This window comes from Saimiri boliviensis, chromosome 1 (assembly GCF_048565385.1).
Source record: "Saimiri boliviensis isolate mSaiBol1 chromosome 1, mSaiBol1.pri, whole genome shotgun sequence".
In the NCBI taxonomy this organism is placed as follows: Eukaryota; Metazoa; Chordata; class Mammalia; order Primates; family Cebidae; genus Saimiri; species Saimiri boliviensis.
Window position 1 is genome coordinate 26,456,974 of NC_133449.1, and position 20,236 is coordinate 26,477,209.

General features: G+C 54.4%; 1 protein-coding gene across 1 annotated transcript in view; it reads left to right on the forward strand.

Moving 5' to 3' along the window:
- Positions 1 to 19,972, forward strand: part of KCNK3 (potassium two pore domain channel subfamily K member 3) — a 42,389-nt gene extending 22,417 nt beyond the window's left edge. Inside the window, exon 2 of the mRNA XM_039463427.2 lies at positions 16,441 to 19,972. Coding sequence (XP_039319361.2) covers positions 16,441 to 17,354 — 914 coding nt within the window. The 3' untranslated portion in view covers positions 17,355 to 19,972. The remainder of the gene's footprint in view (positions 1 to 16,440) is intronic.
- Positions 19,973 to 20,236: the final 264 nt, after the last annotated feature.

Genomic DNA, 20,236 nt, shown 5'->3' on the forward strand with positions numbered 1-20,236 from the left:
GGGGCATAGACAGGGCACAGTGCCCCTTTGGACCAGCGCAAGTAAAGGGGACTTCTGAAGGGAAACAGTGCCACACAGCCGATGTCAAAGGCCAGCAGGCAGAAGCCCAGCCCTCTCCCTCCCATCCCTCAGGCTGCGTTGTTCCTGTCTCTGCCTTGCTCCGCCATTATTGGGCTTCTCTTCCCCTGTAACTGACCTGCATGTGGCTTTGACTCACCCTGGTCCCAGCTAGGACTCACCTCTTTCTTTTTCTTTTTCTTTTTTTTTTTTTTTTTTTTTGAGACAAGGTAGCTCACTGCAACCTCCACCTCCTAGGTTCAAGCACTTCTCTGCCTCAGCCTCCTGAGTAGCTGGGATTACAGGCACCCACCACCATGCCTGGCTAATTTTTTTTGTATTTTTAGTAGAGGCGGGGTTTCACCATGTTGGCCAGGCTGATCTTGAACTCCTGACCTCGTGATCCACCCACCTTGGCCTCCCAAAGTTCTGAGATTACAGGTGCGAGCCACCACACCCAGCCGGATTCACGTTTTTCTAACCCTGCAGCTCAGCCCTGTACAGCTGACGCAGCCCCTTGGCCCCTCATCACAATTCCTGGGGCCCAGGAATTGCTCAGTCCAGCCCAGTCCTCTCAGCCCGTTTCCAACCCTGGTCCAATCTGCTCTGGTGCCAGGGTGACGAGGTACAAAGGGACTGCCTAGGTCCCCCCTTGACTAGGGTTCTTGTAGGATGGACAGTTCGAAAGAGGTAGAAGTGGGCAGGCCCTCGACCATGCCCACCGCAGACAGCCTCCCTCGGGCCCTGAGCCCTGCGCTCCAGCTTCCCTCTCACACCTCCTGCTCTGTCTGGCTCAGGGCCACACTGACGCATCCCTAGGACAGAAAGCCCTGGCTACCCAACCGCAGGGTGCATCCGCCTCCAGAAAGCAGGGTGGGGCGGGGCTCAGGAGAGAGGGTCTTTGGCTAGGAAGGCCTCCCTCGCCCTCACAGAGTTAGAGCACCCGCTATACGCAGGGCACCGAGACGGCAAAGCCAGGTTCTGCCTTGAGCGGCACACAGCGGTCTTGGATTGTTGGCCTGCTGGACATGATTTCCATGCGCTTTGACAAAGGGAGTGGTCCTGGGGGTATCTAAGGGGGTCAGACAAGGTTGAATCCTACCTTTGCCAATTTTCATCTGTGCAACTTTGGGCCAGCACTGTCTAACCTTCCTGAGCTTTAGTTTCTCCATCAAAAAGGAGCAAATCATGGCCACCGTGAGGGTCATGGGGAACATTAGGGATAACAAGCGTGAGGGCGTCCAGGTTCCCTGCCACCGTTGCCACTGTTCACAGAGGCCCCCATAGCACAGGCTCTGCTCTGGCGTGCGAAGGTCTCCCTTTCTCACCCTTGCTGCCTACGCTCCCTCTGCATTCCCACCTGCAGCCCCAGACTCAGCTGCACAGAGGGAAGGCCAGCAGGAGAGCACCCACCCAAGGGTCCAGGCCTGAGTCCTGACCACCCCCTAAAAGGCTTGTCCAGTGCCCAGCCCCGCTCCGTGTGAGCCAGCCCTCGTCCCCCATGCTGTGTAGGCAGACTCGACTAAAAGGAGCTTTGCTCATAGAGGCACCGCTGTGCATAAGGAGATGGGTAAATAGGCCAGCCAGTGCCTGCCAAGAGAGGCCCACTGAGTGGCAGAGATGAGTGTCACGTGGGGAGAGCAGAGGAGGCTCCTGGGGCCACAGCAGGAAGGAGGCTTCCTGGGGGAAGGCAAGGTGCGGGGGGAGGAGCAGCAGCCAGCAATGCATCAACGTAGGAGAGGTGCTGAGTGTTGAGAAAGGAAGGGAGGCCTTTGCTCTAACTCTAAAGCTAAAACTGTTCTAAAATATAGAAGTTGGTTTTAAAAAATAGTAAACTGCAAACAAACCAGAAAACAAAGAAGGAAGGAGGAAAAGAGAGAGTGTGGCCTCCGACATTGACCTTGATCCAATCTGCAGTGATAACCAGCGTCAAGCAGCTCTGCACGCCAGCCAGGTGTTCACGCCGACCCTGAACAACATTTCCAGTTGGCCAGGGTCATCTTTGGAGGCTGTGAGAAGCGGAAAATGCCGTGCTCCCAGACGCAGGAGCGCTGGCAAGACTCCCAGGCCTTCTGACTCCCTTTCCGGGTTCCTGGATCCCACCTTCACCCAATGGGCCCCTCTTGCATAGACCTGGCATATCCTGGGGCAAATCTTTACTTAGAGTCATTTCCCACCTGCCTGCTGGCAATTGTTTTAGAGCAGTTTCAGATTTCCACAGTTAGTGCACAGACCTCCCTTCCTTTCTCAACAAGTCTCTGTTCCCAGAAGGCAAGATCCAGCCGGCCTGTCTCTGCCTCCTCTCCCGCACTTAGCCTAGTGCCTGGCACAGAGTAGTAGGTGCTTAAGAAATGTTTGCTCAATTAATTAACTAAGACAAGCTAAGAGGGAATAAAGCCATTTTCACCTTGCTGATTTTCCAAACGATATTCTTGAGACCAGCCAAGTGCCGCAGCCTCCCTGGGGACCCTGCTTCCCACTCAGGCTCCCCAGGTGCCACAGCTCCCTCTGCCAGAGGCAGGGTGTCTTCTTCCAGGGCTGGCCATGAGCCCCCACAGCCTGTGGCCAGCCTTGGCCTATGGCCTCCTGCCATTTGGCTCAGGCCAGTGGATGCTACTGGGGAGGGGTTGGGTAGGAAGGAGCAGGAGGCCACGCTGGAGAGAGCACCGACCTGCCTGCCCTCCCCAGGCCGTCACTGTCCAGAACAACCTTAAGAGGAGGCACGCACGCAGGCAGGGCGCAGTGGCTTATGCCTGTAGTCCCAGCACTTTGGGAGGCCGGGGCTGACGGATCAATTGAGGTCAGGAGTTCAAGACCAGCCTGGCCAACATCGAAACCCCATCTCTACTAAAAATATAAAAATTAGCCAGGACTGGTGGTACGCACCTATAATCCCAGCTACTCAGGACGCTGAAGCAGGAGAATCACTTGAACCTGGGAGGTGGAGGTTGCAGTGAGCTGAGATCACGCCACTGCACCCCAGCTTGAGTGACAGAGTGAGACTCCATCTCAAAAAAATAAAAAATAAAAAAAGGAGGGATGCATCAAGATCCCACTCAGATGGGCCACGGACCCTGATCCCCGGGCCCCAGCCTAGAGACCCTGGAGGCCACATACCTGTGTGGCTTTGTCTAAAGCACCAGCCACTCACTCAGCCCAGTCTCCTTAGCTGAAAAACCAGAGCACTTGCCTTCCAGAATTTAGCATCCATTCAACTAACATTAGACTGGACAAGGTGACAGGCCTGATCTTGTCCCCTGGCTCAGGCATTCACTAGCTATGTGGGTTTGAATGAATCATGGAAACTGTGTCTCAGTCTTCTCACCTGCAAAGTGGACATAATACTCATCTAACATTTCTGTGAAGCCTAAAAATAATACACAGCAAGCACTTAGTACAGTGTACAGTGTGTATAGTGTCTGGCATACAAGTGCTTAATAAGCGTGAGTTTCGTTATTATCACTACTGCTGCTGTTGCTGTTACCACCACACCATCAGCTGCTGTGTGCCAGGCACGGAGCCACTGAAAAGCACAAGGCAGGACCTCTGCCCTCCACAGCCTCTGCGTCCAGACTCAAAGGACAAAATGAGACCCAAAATAAAGAGCAGCAGCAGCTAAATTAATGAAAGAAAGCAAAGGCTCAAGGCTCCGGGAACCTGGTCTCCAGCGTGAGATGAGTGGCAGGGAGCACGGGAGAAGCTGGAGACCAACAAGATTCCCAAATGTTCTGGCTTGTCTTGGCATGGGAGACTCAGGCAGGGACACGTGGCCATCTCCTCCCTGACTCTATGTGCCCCCGAGGGTCAGGAAGCTATTTGGGGTGGGTGGGGGATTTTCCACCTGGCTCTGTCTGCCCCTCCTCTTCAGCTGGGGAATGTTATGATCAGAGCTGGGCTGGCCAGGCCGGCCCCAGGGACCTCACTCTCTCCACAGCATCTGATCAGTGCCCACCAGGACTGTGGGGCTGACATACACCCAAATGCCCAGTGTCATTGCTTGGGGAAGCTGACATTCCCAGTGGCCTTTGTCTGACTGAGACTACTGCTGTGTCCACTGTTTGCGGGGGAGAGATCGTGGCCTTCTGAAAGTCCACAGTCCTAGAATACTGAAGGGCCTCAAGAACATCTAATTTCTTCATTTTCCAAAGGAAGCACTCAAGGGCCAGAGAGGGGCAGCGTCTTGCTGGGGATCACACAGCAGCACAACTAGAACCACACCCCAGGTCTTCTGACTTCCATGTTGGTGTGAAGAGTCCTGGGGCAGCCAAGTGCAGCAGAAAAAAACTGCCTTTGAGTGTCAAGTTTTATTCTAGCATTTATGGCCTGAGATAAAACACTGTCTCTCTGAGCCTCAGGTTCCACATCTGTAAAATAAGAATAACAATAACACCTCCTTTATAGGATAGCAATGCACGCTCAAACAATAGAATGGATAGAGATTGCTTTGTAAATGATAAAGTCCTGTGCAGATGAAATACAAGGAATTATTATTCCAGAACTTGGAGCACAGCACCTATTAAGGATTCAAAAACGTCTGCTGGTTGAGTGGAGGAATGTGTGAAGGATGATGAGTAATGAACAAAGGGTCCAGAGCACTGATTTGTTTAGGTGGGTGGGATCAAAGAAGGCTTCAGAGACGGGGTGACTTTCGAAATGGGCTTCGATGGAGGGGCAGAAGCCCAACAGGGAGAACAAAGAGCACCAGCAGTGTCCAGAAATGTGGAAAGGGAGCTCCCCTAAGAGCTGCTGATACCATATCCACAGCCAGGTTGAAGCATGAGATGCTGCTCAAAATGTACCCCTCTCCTCGGGGCCCCTGCATGGTACATGGAACAGGAGGAACTAGCAATTTATTCAATGCTAAAATATAACTTTTCAGGGAGGAAGAGACATGAGCGATCTTCTAATCTAACTTCTCCTTTGAAGTTAAGAAAACTGAGATAAGAAAACTGACTCAGATAAGTCTCAGGGAGCTGGTATGCCTTAACAAATACCCTGCAGTAGGTTTAGCAAACTAGGACCTATGGGCTGAATCTGGCCCACCACCTGTTGCTGTCAATAAAGTTTTATTGGAACACTAAATTTGCCATGCCCATCGTCACATAGTATCCATGGCTGCTTTCTTGGTTCTATGACAGAGTCAAGTAGTTGCAAGAGACCGTAGATTCATAAAGCCTAAAATACTTGCTATCTGGCTTTTTACAGGAAACAATTCACTGACCCCTGTCCTACAGCAAGGCAATAGCAGAGCGAGGATGGGAGCCAGGCCTCCTGACTCCTACTGCTTTGTAATCGTAATTCCTATCCACCATCACCCTCTGGGCCCTGCCTTGCCCCCAAAACACTGCCCACAGGGTGAGATTCCAGGCAGCCAGGCTCTGAGCCCACACCTAGGCTGGCCTCCACCACTCCTCAGACCCAACAGGGCTTCCAGCTGGGAGCAATTCATTCCCTTTTGGGGATTGTGGCAAGGAGATGTCAACACACCCCGGCTTCTCCTCAATGGGCTCAACAGGAAAGCCAGGGAGTGGAAGTGTGTAAGACTCGGGCCAGCCAGATGCCAGTGTCATGGACAGGGCCTTGAAAAAAGCATGTGGGGGAGACCTGGCACCTCAGCCATCTGCGGAGAGGGCCAAGTCCACTTTAAATTGTGCTGTGGAATTCCTTCTGCAATGCCAGGCTGTTCCTGGTGGATTCATTTAATTAAAACCCCACCAGATCCAATCTCTTAGAAGCTCTGAGCTCACAGATGCCCTGTCCAGCTGGTCATGAGGACGCAGACAGGCCACAAGCCTGGGCCACGGCGACTGGCTCAGTGGCTCGCTTAGAACAGGCCCCACTGGCCCCGGTCAGGGCCCTGCCCAGGACCCCCAGGATCACTGGCTGGTGATGTGCCACTGTCCCCCTTCGGCCTCACTCTCTGCTTATCCCCTGTGTCTCCGTTCTGCCCAAACCTCAGGCTTATCTCTGATGCCTCCCTCTCCCTAAGTCATTCATTCAACAGAAATTGATGAAACTGCAGCTCCGTGCCAAGCCCCCTTCCAGGTGTGGGGAATTGACTAGCAAACAGAAGAGATGAGAACCCCGGTCCTCATGAGGCTTACAGTTTCACCCAAGAATGCAGGCCATCTCGCACACCATGCATCCACTCTCCACCCCTCACCCCTTCCTCTCCTCTCCCTTCTCAGCCTCTCGTTCCTCCTCCTCTCAGCCCGAACTCTTGGATCCTCTGCTTTGCTCTAGCTCAGGCCTGAGCACTTGACAACGAGACCATGCAGAGGCCCCCAGCGGAGCCTCCTGCCTCCATCTCTCACAGCCACCCCCCTGCCCAGGGATGCCAGGCGTTCAGCTCAATATCTCTCTTAGCACAGCCCTCCCCTGCTCAAGAGCCATCTGTGGCTCCTCGTTGCCTTAATATGAAGACTTCATTCCTGAACCCACCCTTCAAAGCTCCTCAAATGTAGGCACCTTCACCTTGCCAATCTGCACTTTTCAACTGTACTTCCTGCTCCAAGAACACCAGAAGCATTTGTGCTGGTTAGGTTTGTTAGGTTTCTAATATTCATCATTTTCTACTTACAAAAGTAATAGTTTTTCGTAGTATAGAATTTATAAGAAGATAATTAAAATTAATCATGAGCCCATTATTCCCGGAAAAGCCATGTGAGCTTTAGAATATTTCCTTACAGCTGTATATGTGTGTGCACACATACAAAATGTCTATGTGTATATACATTATTTTTTTTTGGAACAGGTCTCCCTCTGTCACCCAGGCTGGAGTGTAGTGGTACAATCACAGCTCACTGCAGCCTCGACCTCCCAGGCTCAAGTGATCCTCCCACCTCGGCCTCTCCAGTAGCTGGGACTGCACCTGCATGCCACCATGCCTAGCTAATTTTTTTTGTTTTTTTCTACGGATGGGTCTCACTGTGTTGCCCAGGTTGGTCTTGAATTCCCGGGCTCAAGCTATCCTCCTGCCTGAGCCTCCTCAAATGCTGGGTGTACAGGCAAGAACGGTGTGCCCATCCACATCTTTCATATTTTCATGTTAGCATGGGATTCCACAGTATAGAAAGCGTTGTCTCCTACTCTTAATTTAACATGATGTGGTCATTTTCTACGTAATCAAGAGACTTCTCAAGAACGGCACTTTAGTGGCCGCACAATATTCCACCACATAAATACAGCTTAATATGTCTAGCCACCCTATTGGTGGACATTTGGATTGTTTACAATTTTTCACAATGAAAATGCTGCTATAAACATCCTTGTTCATAAATCTTTGTTCTGATCTCTGGTTATTTTCCGAGCAGAGATTCCTAGAAGTGGCACTGCAGGGCCACTGGGCAGACATAGTTCTAAGGTTCTTGATGTGTATCATGCAGCTGCCTTTCTGAGAGAGTCCACCGGCCCCCACCCATCCCCATTTGGGAGCACACCCACCAGTCCCACACAGGTGTATTTTCTCCGGCCTTAACACATCATGCGTCATCCTAACACCGTATCCTTGCCTCAGTAGCTCTGATCATCAGAACCCTGCGTTTCCCATCCACCCTTCAGAGCTCAGAGCAAATGCCACCTCCTCCATGAAGCCCTCCCTGATACCCCAACTAAAGTTCCCTATCTCCAGCCCTTCTTCAGCCTCTGTCTTAAATCCCTCCTAAAACATTCCCTACTTTTGCCACGCATTTTAATAATTTGTGTAATAATAACCTCTGCTTTATATGGGGCACTGAAATTTTCAAAGTGCTTCCACTGAGAGGTTTCATTTGATTCAATCACAGATGGAAAGTGTTTTGAGGTCAGAGACATCATCAAGAGAACATCTAGGTCTATTTCTCCTGGCCACATCACCAGCTCAAGTCTAGCGCAACCTCAGGCTAGCCCTTGTATAACAGAAGTGTTTAAACAGCCTTTGTTATTCCTTGGCCTATGAGAACAGACTTCAGGACGCTCCGGTCTGCAGCATGGGGCAGTAAAAGACGACATGAGGGCCCTGGATCCCAGTCCCAGCTGTGTCACTGAGCTGCTGTGACCTCGGGCTAGTCCCTGCACCTCTCTTAGCTTCAGTTTACCCATCTATAAAATGAATGGGGGCCGGGCGTAGTGGCTCACACCTGTAATCCCAGCACTTTGGGAGGCCGAGGCGGGGTGTGGATCACGAGGTCAGGAGTTCAAGACCAGCTTGGCCAATAAAGTGAAACCCTGCCTCTACTAAAAATGCAAAAATTAGCTGGGCATGGTGGCACACACCTGTAGTCCCAGCTACTCGGAGGCTGAGACAGAAGAATCGCTTGAACCCACGCGGCAGAAGCTGCAGTGAGCTGAGATCACGCCACTGCACTCCAGACTGGGTGACAGAGTGAGATTCCGTCTCAAAAAAAATAAATAAAATAAAAAACGTGGATTGAACTATGTAAGTTGTCACACCAGAACTGATCGCTCCTCAAGTCCCTATCCCCAGGCACCCAGAGCAGCCCTGGGGTGCCTCTGAGGGCCCCTGCACAAAGCCGGCCTCTGGGATGGGCCAGAGGGAGCTGGCCAGGGAGGCAGGCCTGGCTCTAGGCCAGGCTGTGTCTGCAAACACTGACCTTGGCTGCCGCAGGGATTTTCCATGACACCAGCACCCTCCCTCTGAGCTCCCTGCCTCGCACATAGGCCTGGGGAGGGTGGGGGATGGGGGCTTTGAGGGTTCGTCCTACATCAGAGGCCCCCAAATCAGTCCTAGGGCCACCTAGGGATGGGAGGTAGATCAAGGTGAGAGAGGAGAGAGCAGTGGGCCCAGGAGTGGGGAGTCCGGGAGGAAGGATGGGTCAGGGAGAGAAACTGCTGGGGGTAGTTGGGGGAAGAGCTGGGAGAGGAGACGGGACGATGGGAAGAGAGGCCTCGGGAAGGGGCAGAGCAGAAGAAGCGGGTGGGTGCTCTGCTTCAGAGCTGTTCTTCCCAGGAGCTCTGGCCTGAAGAGAAACAAACTCCAGACCCCGTTCTGTCCACCGGCCCCACCCCCGCCCCGGCTCCATGAAACCCGGTGGTTCCCAGGCCTAACTAGAGGCTTGGCCAGGCCCAGCTCAGGGGGCTTCCTTGTAAGCCTTGCAGCTGACCTCATTTTGAAGGGGCTAGGGTCCACAGTGAGGGCAGGAGCGACAAGTCACCCAGAGCCCTCCTGCAAAGGGCCACCTCCCGTCCTCATCCTGGGTGTCTAAGGGGTGGTTTCTCGTCACCATCCCAGACCTCAGAGTCCTTCAGAAATGGGGCCTCTGGGTTCTGCAGCCCTTGCTGGGCAGCTGCCCCCACCCTAACCTGTGCCGGACGCTGAGAGGACAAGCCAGCCCTGCAGGACTCCTCTGTAGACCTGAGTGCCCAAATATGGGGTGGGGGACTGAAAGGGGCAGAGGGAAGAGAGGCCCCTCCAGTGCCCAGAGAAGGTTCCCAGAAGGTTCTTGGGAAAGGCGGTGTCTGAGCTGCATCTCTCAGGACAAAGGAGAGCACCTGCCCTCCTCCCGTCTCCACCAAGCTGCAGCTCCCCCCTCCCCCCCACCCCTCAGGACCTGGGCACACAGCAGAGGCTCCTTCTGCCTCATCTCCTTTAACACGCCAATTAGGCTCCTTGGAGCCTGCAGTCCCACTTCCTGTCTCCACACTGCTGCCATCCCCACACCGAGGGGCGGCTCCCTGTCTGTGCCTCAGGCCCCTGAGGGGCTGGTTCCTCCTGGGCCCTCCCCTAGGTGCCCTCTGAGCCCAGCTGCCCTCTGCCATCCAGCAGGGGAGCCCGGACTTCCTCAGGGCCCTCCCTGTTTCTTGCAGCCCCCAGAGCTGCCACCAAGCCCACATCCTCTCTGGTGGCCACACCAGGCCCAAGACACACTGAGGTCACCCGTGCACCCGTGCACTTCAGCATCAGCCCAGAGTTCATGGCCTTTGGGCACCTCGGGCCACAAGTCCCTCATCCATCTTCCCTCAGGACAAACATTAGCCCAGCCATTGCCTATTTACATTAGATAACTGGGTCAGCCTGGAGGCAGGCACAGCTGGCATCGCCGAGGGCTGTGGTTTCTAATCTACAGAAGGGCTGGGCCACCCAGAGAAGGAGATCAAAGAATCGTAACATCAGAGACCTGAGGGAAGGACCTTAGAGGTTCCTGACCCTGCACGGGAGCGATTCCCAAACGGTGCTCCCAGGAACACTCGCTTGGTGATGTGCGATATGAGAAAAGTGCCCTACGGTCAAGGAAGTGGGAAGACAGGCACCTTTTCCTGACCGTGAGTGACCTTGCACGTGAACACAGGCAGAGCGCTGAGAAAGCCTATGCTCAAATCAAACGACAGTGACTCCTGTTAAATCCAGCATTTTCCCAGTTTAATTGAACCAAGCAGCTCTTCTCATCCAACAGTCGTTAACATTCCATGGAGCTGGCATTTCAGAAAAACAACCTGAGTCAACGCTGAGCACAGAATGTTAGCACCAAAAGGAACTTTAAAGATCATCGAATCTTGGTGCTCCCCAAAATATCCAAATTAACAATTAATATTTATTGATCTCCTAAGCACTTTAAGTCTAATGACTCAGTCAAGTCCCCACACCAAGACTATGAAGCCAGTACTTCCTTATTGCCATTTTACAGATGAGAACACTGAGGCACAGTGGATTAAGCAATGTGGCCAAAGATAAAGTTGTTTGGCTTCAGAGCCTGTGATCTTCCCTACTCCCCTAAACTGCAGAGATCCTCTCCCTGTGTTCAGTATTTGAAACATATAACAATAAATTCACTCCATCTCAAAGAGTCAATTCTCTCAGGCTAATCAGACTTTCTGACTGGCAGATGTGTTCTTAATTAATTTTGATGGAGAAAGAAATTAATTACGACTCTAACAATGATTTATTCAGTGCCTGCTCTAGAGAGTATCCACACTGCACTGATCACCATGTCGAACTTCATAAATAAAATCTTTCAAAATTTTGACTCTATGAATGGGGGAGTAAACAGAGAAAATAATAAAAGGTAGTGGGAAAAGGTGGGAGCCTCATCTCTTGCCCTGTCTTCCATGTCACAGATGAGGAAACCTGAGGCTCAGAAGAAACTTGCCAAGACACAAAGCTGTCTTTGAACAGGGTCAGGTCAGACCCTAGGTCTCCTGCCTCCTAGCCCCATGCTCTTTCCTCTGCCCAAGGCTGTGGCCAGCTAGGCCAGGGGTAGGAGGTCAGGCTAGCAGGCACAGGAGGCCAGTGGGGAACAAGCAGCCAAGCCCAGTCCAGCCAAGGCCATGACCAAGGGCTCAGAGTGGCTGCTTATGCTTCAACTAGAATGAAATAAACTACAGGGAGAGAAAGACCAGTAAAAGGGAGGGCCAGGCCCAACCCCACTCCCATGCCCCCATCCGCACCCCCATCCCCACCCCGCATCACCCTGGAAGACAGCTTCAGCCAGTTTCTGACCTCATTGCTAACTCTGGGAGGACAACAGAGGAACTGAGCTGGTCCAGGGTTTGCATCTGATCTCTTGGTGTTCCTGCTGCCCTAAAATATTTACACTAAGAATTAATTTTTATGTACAGCCACCTGACTTTCTTAGGTGGATTCTGTGCCTCCAGCCAGGTTCCCAGGCCATCTCTTAGCTGAGTTCCTACCAAATAGGAGCCGCTGGACCAGGGTCAAATGACGAGGCACAATTGTGGTCATACCTGAGCCAGGGCAGTGGACAGAGCATTGGTTTTAGAACCAAGTATCCTGGGTTGTCGTCCTGGTTCTGCCATTCACAAGCTTTGTGACCTTGAACAGATTGCTTTCCTTCTCTGGACCTCCATTGCCTCATCTGTGCGAAGACTGGACCAAATGATGGCTAAGGGTATTTCTGGCTCTAAGAATCTTTTTTTTTTTTTGAGACGGAGTTTCGCTCTTGTTACCCAGGCTGGAGTGCAATGGCGCGATCTCGGCTCACCGCAACCTCCGCCTCCTGGGTTCAGGCAATTCTCCTGCCTCAGCCTCCCGAGTAGCTGGGATTACAGGCACGTGCCACCATGCCCAGCTAATTTTTTGTATTTTTTTTTTTTAGTAGAGACGGGGTTTCACCATGTTGACCAGGTTGGTCTCGATCTCTCGACCTTGTGATCCACCCGCCTCGGCCTCCCAAAGTGCTGGGATTACAGGCTTGAGCCACCGCGCCCGGCCAAGAATCTTTAAACGTATGTTGGATTCAGGGAAGGAAGGCTGGGAGAGGAGGTATAGACGATCCCGGTTGTTTGCTGAGAGGCAGTGGCTGGAGTCTCCTGGTCAGAACACATGCTCTGGCTGATGAGTCCAGGAGGTACTGCGAGAGAGTCCTCAGAGAGTCAGCCCCAGAGAAGCCACCGTGTGCATGGATGCCACGTAAGGACAGACACAGTCCCTCACCCAGAGACTCGAAGGGCTGGACAGAGAAGAGAAGATAGAGAACATCTTTTACCCCCTCCCTTGTAAAGCCAAGCCCGACACAGGCAAGGATCAGGCAGGCAGCGGGCCTCTTGGCAGCCAGATGGGTCTTGCCAAACTCCCACTTACTTCCCAGAAGCTCCAGGGTCCCCTGGGAGTGGCTCCACCCAGCTGGCACCCCTCCGAGTTGGGCACCCACGTCAGCAGGTCCTCACACTCCCTTGTCCTTTCACCCAGTAACAATAGGACAGGAGATGAGCGGGGGGCGGCGGGGGGCACCCTAGGCCCGATACTTGGAGAAGGGTCTGTCTGCCTGAGCATGGCCTTCTGTTACCACCTCTGCTGCATCCAGCGCAGGGCAATGCCTGAGGCTGATGCCCAAGTGAAACGCTCTCCTCCCAAGGCCTCCCTGCTGATCACCCTTTCTGGGTGATGCATTGGCTCCCATGTACCAGAATGAATGCTGAGTCAGAAAGGCCCAGTGGCCTTGGCCAACCCACAAGGTCTCTCTGGACTTCATGACCCCAACTGTAATATAGAGACAGTCATAATAGTGATCTTGTAAGAAGTTTTTGAGAATTAAGTTAAAAATACATCTGAAGGGTAAGAACTTATTCTTGCCTGGCCCAGTGGCTCATGCCTGTAATCTCAGCACTTTGGGAGGCCGAGGCAGGCAGATCACAAGGTCAGAAGATTGAGCCATCCCAGCTAACACGGTGGAACCCTGTCTCTACTAAAAATATAAAAAATCAGCTGGGTGTGGTGGCGCATGCCTGTAGGCCCAGCTACTTGGGAGGCTGAGGCAGGAGAATCGCTTGAACCCGGGAGGAGGAGGTTGCAGTGAGCCAAGATCACACCATTGTACTCCAGCCTGGGCAACAGAGCAAGACTCCATCCAAAAACAAAACAAAACAAAACAAAAAACAAAACCAAAAAAAACCACCCTTATTCTTAAGCCTCAGCCTGCAGTAGGAAGTGAGATTGAGCCCTGGGGGCATCTGACCCCAAAGAGGAGGCACATCTAGGCCACGGCTGCCCCAGAGAGGGCAGTGGCTGTGGTGGGGCACAAGGCTCTGCCTGGGATAAGAGCCTCTGGTTAAGCCTGGGAAGGGGTTGTCACTTGCAGCTGAAGCTAGGTCCTTGCGGGCTGGGGCAGGAGAGGCGGAGGAGGCCCACGAGGCAGTGTAGGAAGCACTGTGTAGAGGAGGGGCTGGTTTGGCTGGGTGTGGGGTGAGGACAGGTCTCTGGGGTGGCTGCAGTGTACAGCAAGAGAAGGGCAAGGAAGGGACGTGTGGCTGCTTGAAGCGGCGGGGTGAGGGGGGCGTTGTAAGCACAGTCACGGTGAGCAGTGAGGCTGCCAGATAGGCGGGCACTGGCTTTTCCTAAGAGACGGTGGGCCCCGGGAAGCCACAGGCTATGACAAACACGGGACAAGGGAACAGTGGTGGCGGAGAGGGGGTGAGGGCCCCTGGCAGTGGTACATGGCTGCCTGACCCCACGGAGATGGCCCTGCCCCAAGGCCCACACTCTTAGGTCACCCTTCCCCTGTGAGATCCCACCACCACTGCTTCCATCTCGCAAGCCACAGTTTCCAAAGAACACTCACGCCCAGTCTCTTCTGTGCTCCTGCAGACAGCTCTGGTGGGCAGCAAGGGTGGGAATGAATAGCTCTAGCTCAGTCCTCCAGAGTGCAGGCAAGGCAAGTAAGCCCAGAGAGGGCTAGGGATTTGCCCAAGGTCACCCAGCTATCACGAGGTCAAGCTGGGGCTATGTCCACACTCCCTACTCCCTGTTGAGCTCCATCCATGGTGCCATGCCCTCCCCCCTCCACCAAGTAGTGCTGGCCTGGGGGACAGGGAAGGACCGGGTGAGACGCGCTCTGGCTCAGGGCCTGCCTAGCTGTCGAGGTGAGTTGTGGTCTGGCTGCCGTGGCCGAGCTGGCGGGCACAATCTGTTCTCACCCTGCTGGGGCGCAGACGTCCCAAGCACGGCGGCTCAACAGCTCAGCTGTCTGGGTCCCTGGCAAACGGTGACACAGTCACCGGCCCGACGCTGTTGAGGCGGGCAGGGGAGCCGGTTCTAAGGGCAGCCCAAGCAGCTGTCCCCAGAGCTCCCTGAGCTTTAAGATCCGAATGGCCCTGGGTTGACAGAGGTGCCAGCTTTACTGGAACTGAGCTGCCCCCAAGCCTGGTTGCTCTCTTGGAAACATGAGAGTAATCTGGCACTTCACTCATTATTAATCACAGGGAGCCATTACTGAGCACTTGATATGTACCAGGCTCTGGGCTAAGTGATCACACACATCATCTTATTTATTCGTCCCCAAAGCTCTGTGAGGCGAGTGCATTATTAATCCATTTTACAGATGTAGAAACTAAGGCTCAGAGATCTCTCTCTCTCTCTCTCACACACACACACACACACACACACACACACACAGAGAGAGAGAGAGAGAGCACAAGTCCAGAACAGAGTCACACAGTATCTTGCCCTGCAATTTAATCATCAAACATCTTCTGGGCCTCCATAGGTTGGCTGGCAATGTGGAAGTGGAAGCTAGAGAGCAATGTGACAAGGCCCGTCAGTGCCACCTCTTCCCCCGAGCTAGCGTTTGCTCTCTGTAGTTGGGGATCCTGGAGGACAGAGGGTGGTGGAAATATTGGCCCTGGAGTTAAAAGCTGAACATTTTCAGTGCCACTCAAATAAGGCAGAGATCACTTTTAGCTGTGAGGAATCCAGGAGGACTGCATGGAAGAAGAAACATTTGGTTAAGATTTGATAAGGCTTAGAAAGGAGGAAAATGTCAGCATTGTTTTATTATCATGATTCTATTAGTAAACATAGTAAATATCTCAACAATGAAAGAAGCAGGCCAGCACCAGTAAATACACTTTACAAATGAAGAAACATGCTCAGAGAGGGGGAGTAATTTGCCCAAGGTCACACAGCCACTAGGGCCCTGCCACTAGGGATGATGTCCCATCCAGGGCCATTCTCCCTCCAGGTAGCCAGGTAGAATTCTCAACTTAGGCCTTTGGATGGCTAGTGCAGAGGGAAGCTTTGCCTCTGTCCTGATCCTGGCTCAGGGAGGGCCGCTGTGGGGGTGGGGCACAGAGAGGTTGTCTGGCTGATGAGAGTAACACATCTGGAAGGACACCCAGGACTCCTGCTTTGCCGAGGGTTATGCCACCTCCCCATGAGGACAGACTCTGCATCAAAACAAGCACAGAGAAAGACCCCAGGGCCTCTGACTGGAGGCCGATGAGGACCCTGGAGCACTCATTCATCCAGCTGTTGCAGGGAGGGGCAGGCAGTCTCCTTTATCCCCTGGCACAGTGAGCCAGCTGCCCCCAGGAGACTGGAGGGCCGCTGTTGCCAACCAACCCCCTCTAAGCTTTGATTGGCAGTAGGGAAACCATCAAGAAACCACCCTGCCTCAGTCTCCCTTCCTGTACACTGGATCACAGGATGTCAGAACCCATTCAGGGCAACCACCTCCCCTTGTAGTCAAGGCAACTGAGACATGGAAAGGACAAGGAGCATGCTGACAGCCCAGGACACTGAGCTAGAATCCAGCTCTCCCAGCTGACCTGTGCCCTTACACTCTGTGCCTCTGGATGAGTTCTCAGTAGCACCAAGGCCACCCCTTCTCCAGGCATACAACACGGTCCAGTTCTTGAGGTCAAACAGACTCAAGTTCAAACACGGTTTGCTCTGCTTCCAAGCCATGTGACCTTGGAAGTCACTGAGCCTTCCCTACGTCTTCCTTCCCACATACCTTCTGCAGGCGTCACAAGAGCACAGGAGAAAGCATGAGCAAGGGCCAAGCCCAGTGCATGGGGACAAGGAGCACCCATCACTGTGGGCCCAGACCCGCAGGGTGGCAAGGCGGCGGGGCAAGGGGGAGGCAGAGGAGGGTTTCTGGAAGGGCAGCTCCATAGCATGTGCTTTCTCTCCTCTGCCACGCCTTCCCTCAGGCTACGGGCACGCGGCGCCCAGCACAGATGGCGGCAAGGTGTTCTGCATGTTCTACGCGCTGCTGGGCATCCCGCTCACGCTCGTCATGTTCCAGAGCCTGGGCGAGCGCATCAACACCTTGGTGAGGTACCTGCTGCACCGTGCCAAGAAGGGGCTGGGCATGCGGCGCGCCGACGTGTCCATGGCCAACATGGTGCTCATCGGCTTCTTCTCGTGCATCAGCACGCTGTGCATCGGTGCCGCCGCCTTCTCCCACTACGAGCACTGGACCTTCTTCCAGGCCTACTACTACTGCTTCATCACGCTCACCACCATCGGCTTCGGCGACTACGTGGCGCTGCAGAAGGACCAGGCCCTGCAGACGCAGCCGCAGTACGTGGCCTTCAGCTTCGTCTACATCCTCACGGGCCTTACGGTCATAGGCGCCTTCCTCAACCTCGTGGTGCTGCGCTTCATGACCATGAACGCCGAGGACGAGAAGCGCGACGCCGAGCACCGCGCGCTGCTCACGCGCAACGGGCAGGCGGGCTGCGGTGGCGGCGGTGGCGGCGGCGGCGGCAGCGCGCACACCACGGATACCGCCTCGTCCATGGCGGCGGCGGGCAGCGGCGGCTTCCGCAACGTCTACGCGGAGGTGCTGCACTTCCAGTCCATGTGCTCGTGCCTGTGGTACAAGAGCCGCGAGAAGCTGCAGTACTCCATCCCCATGATCATCCCGCGGGACCTCTCCACGTCCGACACGTGCGTGGAGCAGAGCCACTCTTCGCCGGGAGGGGGCGGCCGCTACAGCGACACGCCCTCGCGACGCTGCCTGTGCAGCGGGGCGCCGCGCTCCGCCATCAGCTCGGTGTCCACGGGCCTGCACAGCCTGTCCACCTTCCGCGGCCTCATGAAGCGCAGGAGCTCCGTGTGACAGCCCCAGGGGGCCTGGAGCGCCTGGGGGTGCGGACGGGGGACCCCTGCCGGGCGGACCTGCTGCTGTCGGCCAGGAGACTGCCCCCGCCGCCTTCTGCCCAGTGGGACCCCCCCCCACAACATCCCTCACCACTCTCCCCCAGCGCCCCCGTCTCCGACTGTGCCTGCTTGCACCAGCCGGCAGGAGGCCGGGCTCTGAGGACTCCTGGGGCCCCCATCTGAGCCCTGCAAATTCCGAGAAATGTGAAACTTGGTGGAGTCAGGGAGGGAAGGCAGAAGCTGGGAGCCTCCCTTCCCTTTGAAAATCTAAGAAGCTCCCAGTCCTCAGAGACCCTGCTGGTACCCAGACCCCCACCTCCGGAGGGGACTTCATGTTCCGTGTACGTTTGCATCTCTATTTATACCTCTGTCCTGCTAGGTCTCCCACCTTTCCTTGGTTCCAAAAGCCAGCGTGTCTTTGTCCAAGTCACCCCCACTCAGTCCCACTCCCCTACTCCGTCCCCAGCTGTGTCTCCCAACCTCCCGCTCCCTTCGTGTTGTTTTGCATGGCTTTGCAGTTACGGAGAAAGTGGAAACCCAGCAGTCTCTAAAGCTAGTCCCCAGAGAGCAGGTCAGAAAGAAGGGACCGACCGGCAGGCAGCAGGAGGGGTGAGCCAGGAGGCTTGCCAGTCTGCAGAATGGTCACACCGGAGGTTCAAGTTAACTGGCCTCTAGCCACATTCTCACAGCAGGTCGGACTTCAGCCTTCCAGATACTGCCCTTAGAATCTGGAACAGAAAACTTCGCCATCCCCAGCCACTGCTAATAATTACCAACTCTTAAATTTGTGGAGTGATTTCTAGCCTCTGAGAACTCTGTGCTGGCCACTGATTCCTTTGAGTCTCACAACACCCTACTTAGGTCATGAAGGCCAGAGTTCTCACCCCCATTTTACAGATGAGAACACTGAAGCCTGGACAGGTGAAGTGACCAGATAGCAAAAGGCAAAGGGGTGGGGGGCTGCATGCAGAGGCTCACGCCTGTATTCCCAACATTTTTGGAGGCTGAGGTGGGACAATTGCTTGAGCCCAAGAATTCGAGACCAGCCTGGGCAATACAGTGAAACCCCATCTCTACAAAAAATAATACATTAGCCAGATAACGGTGGCACATGCCTGGGAGTCCCAGCTATTTGGGAGGCTGCAGTGAGCCCTGATCCACTGTACTCCAGCCTGGGTGACAGGGCAAGACCCTGTCTCAAAAAAAAAAAAAAAAAAAAAAAAAAGCAAAGGGAGACAAGAGCCTAGCCTACTTGTTCCAAGCTGAAGTGTTCTTTCCTTTCAGCTTGGCCTGTTCTTGAAAGCAAAGTTCCTGCAGTGTACATCCTGGCATTGCGTGGCTAGCCGGGGCTTAAACCAGAATTCGAAGTCCCGGGGCAGAGGGTACTGCTGCCGCTCAACCTCTTTTCTTGGCTAGGATGGCAATGGCTCTGAATGGGCCCCTGAGGCAGCACAGGGGCCTTTGTCACTGGGCTGCATGCTTACAAACAGTGCAGTTCGTAGGACCGAGGTAACCAGGGCTGGGTCTCATGGCAGAAAGGCCAAGATCTGGGGCTCCAGGACTTTGGAAATTGGGCAGAGCTGCCAAGAAAGCTGGCAGGCGTATCCTATGGGACATCACCCCTGGCACCATTGTCGTTGTTGGTGCCTGTGTCCCAAGTACCTAATGATAAGCTGAGGCTGCAGGAAACACCCTTCCCAGGTGGCAGGGTTTGGACCAGAGGTGCCCTCTGCCCACCAACCCAGAAGCCCAGATGGAATGCAGCTGCCGAAGGTGATGTCCAAGGCTCACTGTTGGGTCCCCACAGCTGGAGCTGGTACAGTGACCGGGACAGCATCAAGGGGTGGATGAGGGGCCTCTCCTCCCGCAACACTGCCTTCCCATGCTGTTCCCCCCTGCCACCTCCTTAACACTGCCGACCAAGGCCAGCCCTGGCATTCAGGGAAGCTGGAAGGCAGCACCCACAAGGTTGCCAGCCTCAGGCCCCACCCCAGCCACGTCCTCTAGTCTCTGGGGAACCTTGAGGGGAAGAAGTCTACCCAGCTTGTGAGTCCCATCTCGGTGTCGAGGAACTGGCTGCCCACATGCCAGGAAAGCAGGGCCCAGGACCTGGAGGTGCCCTGTATGTTTATGTTGGGGGTGGGAGGGCAGCACTGGCTGCCTCTGTCCTGTGTGTGACCCTGCCCTCGAAGGGTCCTGTCCTGTCAGTTCCGAGGGAGCCACAACCAAAGCTGCGGAGAAAAGGTGGGGAAGGGCGCAGAAGGCCGTGGGGCACAGCATGGCAGACTGTCCGGTCTCTGCTGGGTCTTTCCTAGGGACCTGGAAGGCCAGTGTTGCTTTCCCCTCACCCCCTTTCACTGCAGGCAGCCTCTCTGCTTCCCCAATGCCTTATGGGTGGGCATACTGCCACAGAATATGCAATATGTGGGGGTGACGTGCCCTCACGCCCACACCCCTACCCCGGGCAGCCCCTGGACTCCAAAGGCAGTGGCCGCCACAGCCTCCCCTCAGCTCTTCCTGCCTATCTGTCTTCACACTGAGAATGGCGCCTAATAAATGCTATCCACGGAGACCAGGCTCAGGCTCCAGCTGCCTCTGTCATCGTGTGCCCTTGCCGCTGCCAGGGAGGGGCCATCTCCCACCCACTTCCCTGCTGCGGTCTACAAACATACCTAGCTGCCAGGCGCTGTGGCTCACGCCTGAAATCCCAGCACTTTGGGAGGCCGAGGTGGGTGGATCACCTGAGGTCAGGAGTTCAAGATCAGCCTGGCCAACATGGTAAAACCCCGTCTCTACAAAAAACACAAAAATTAGCTGAGCGTGGTGGCCCACGCCTGTGAT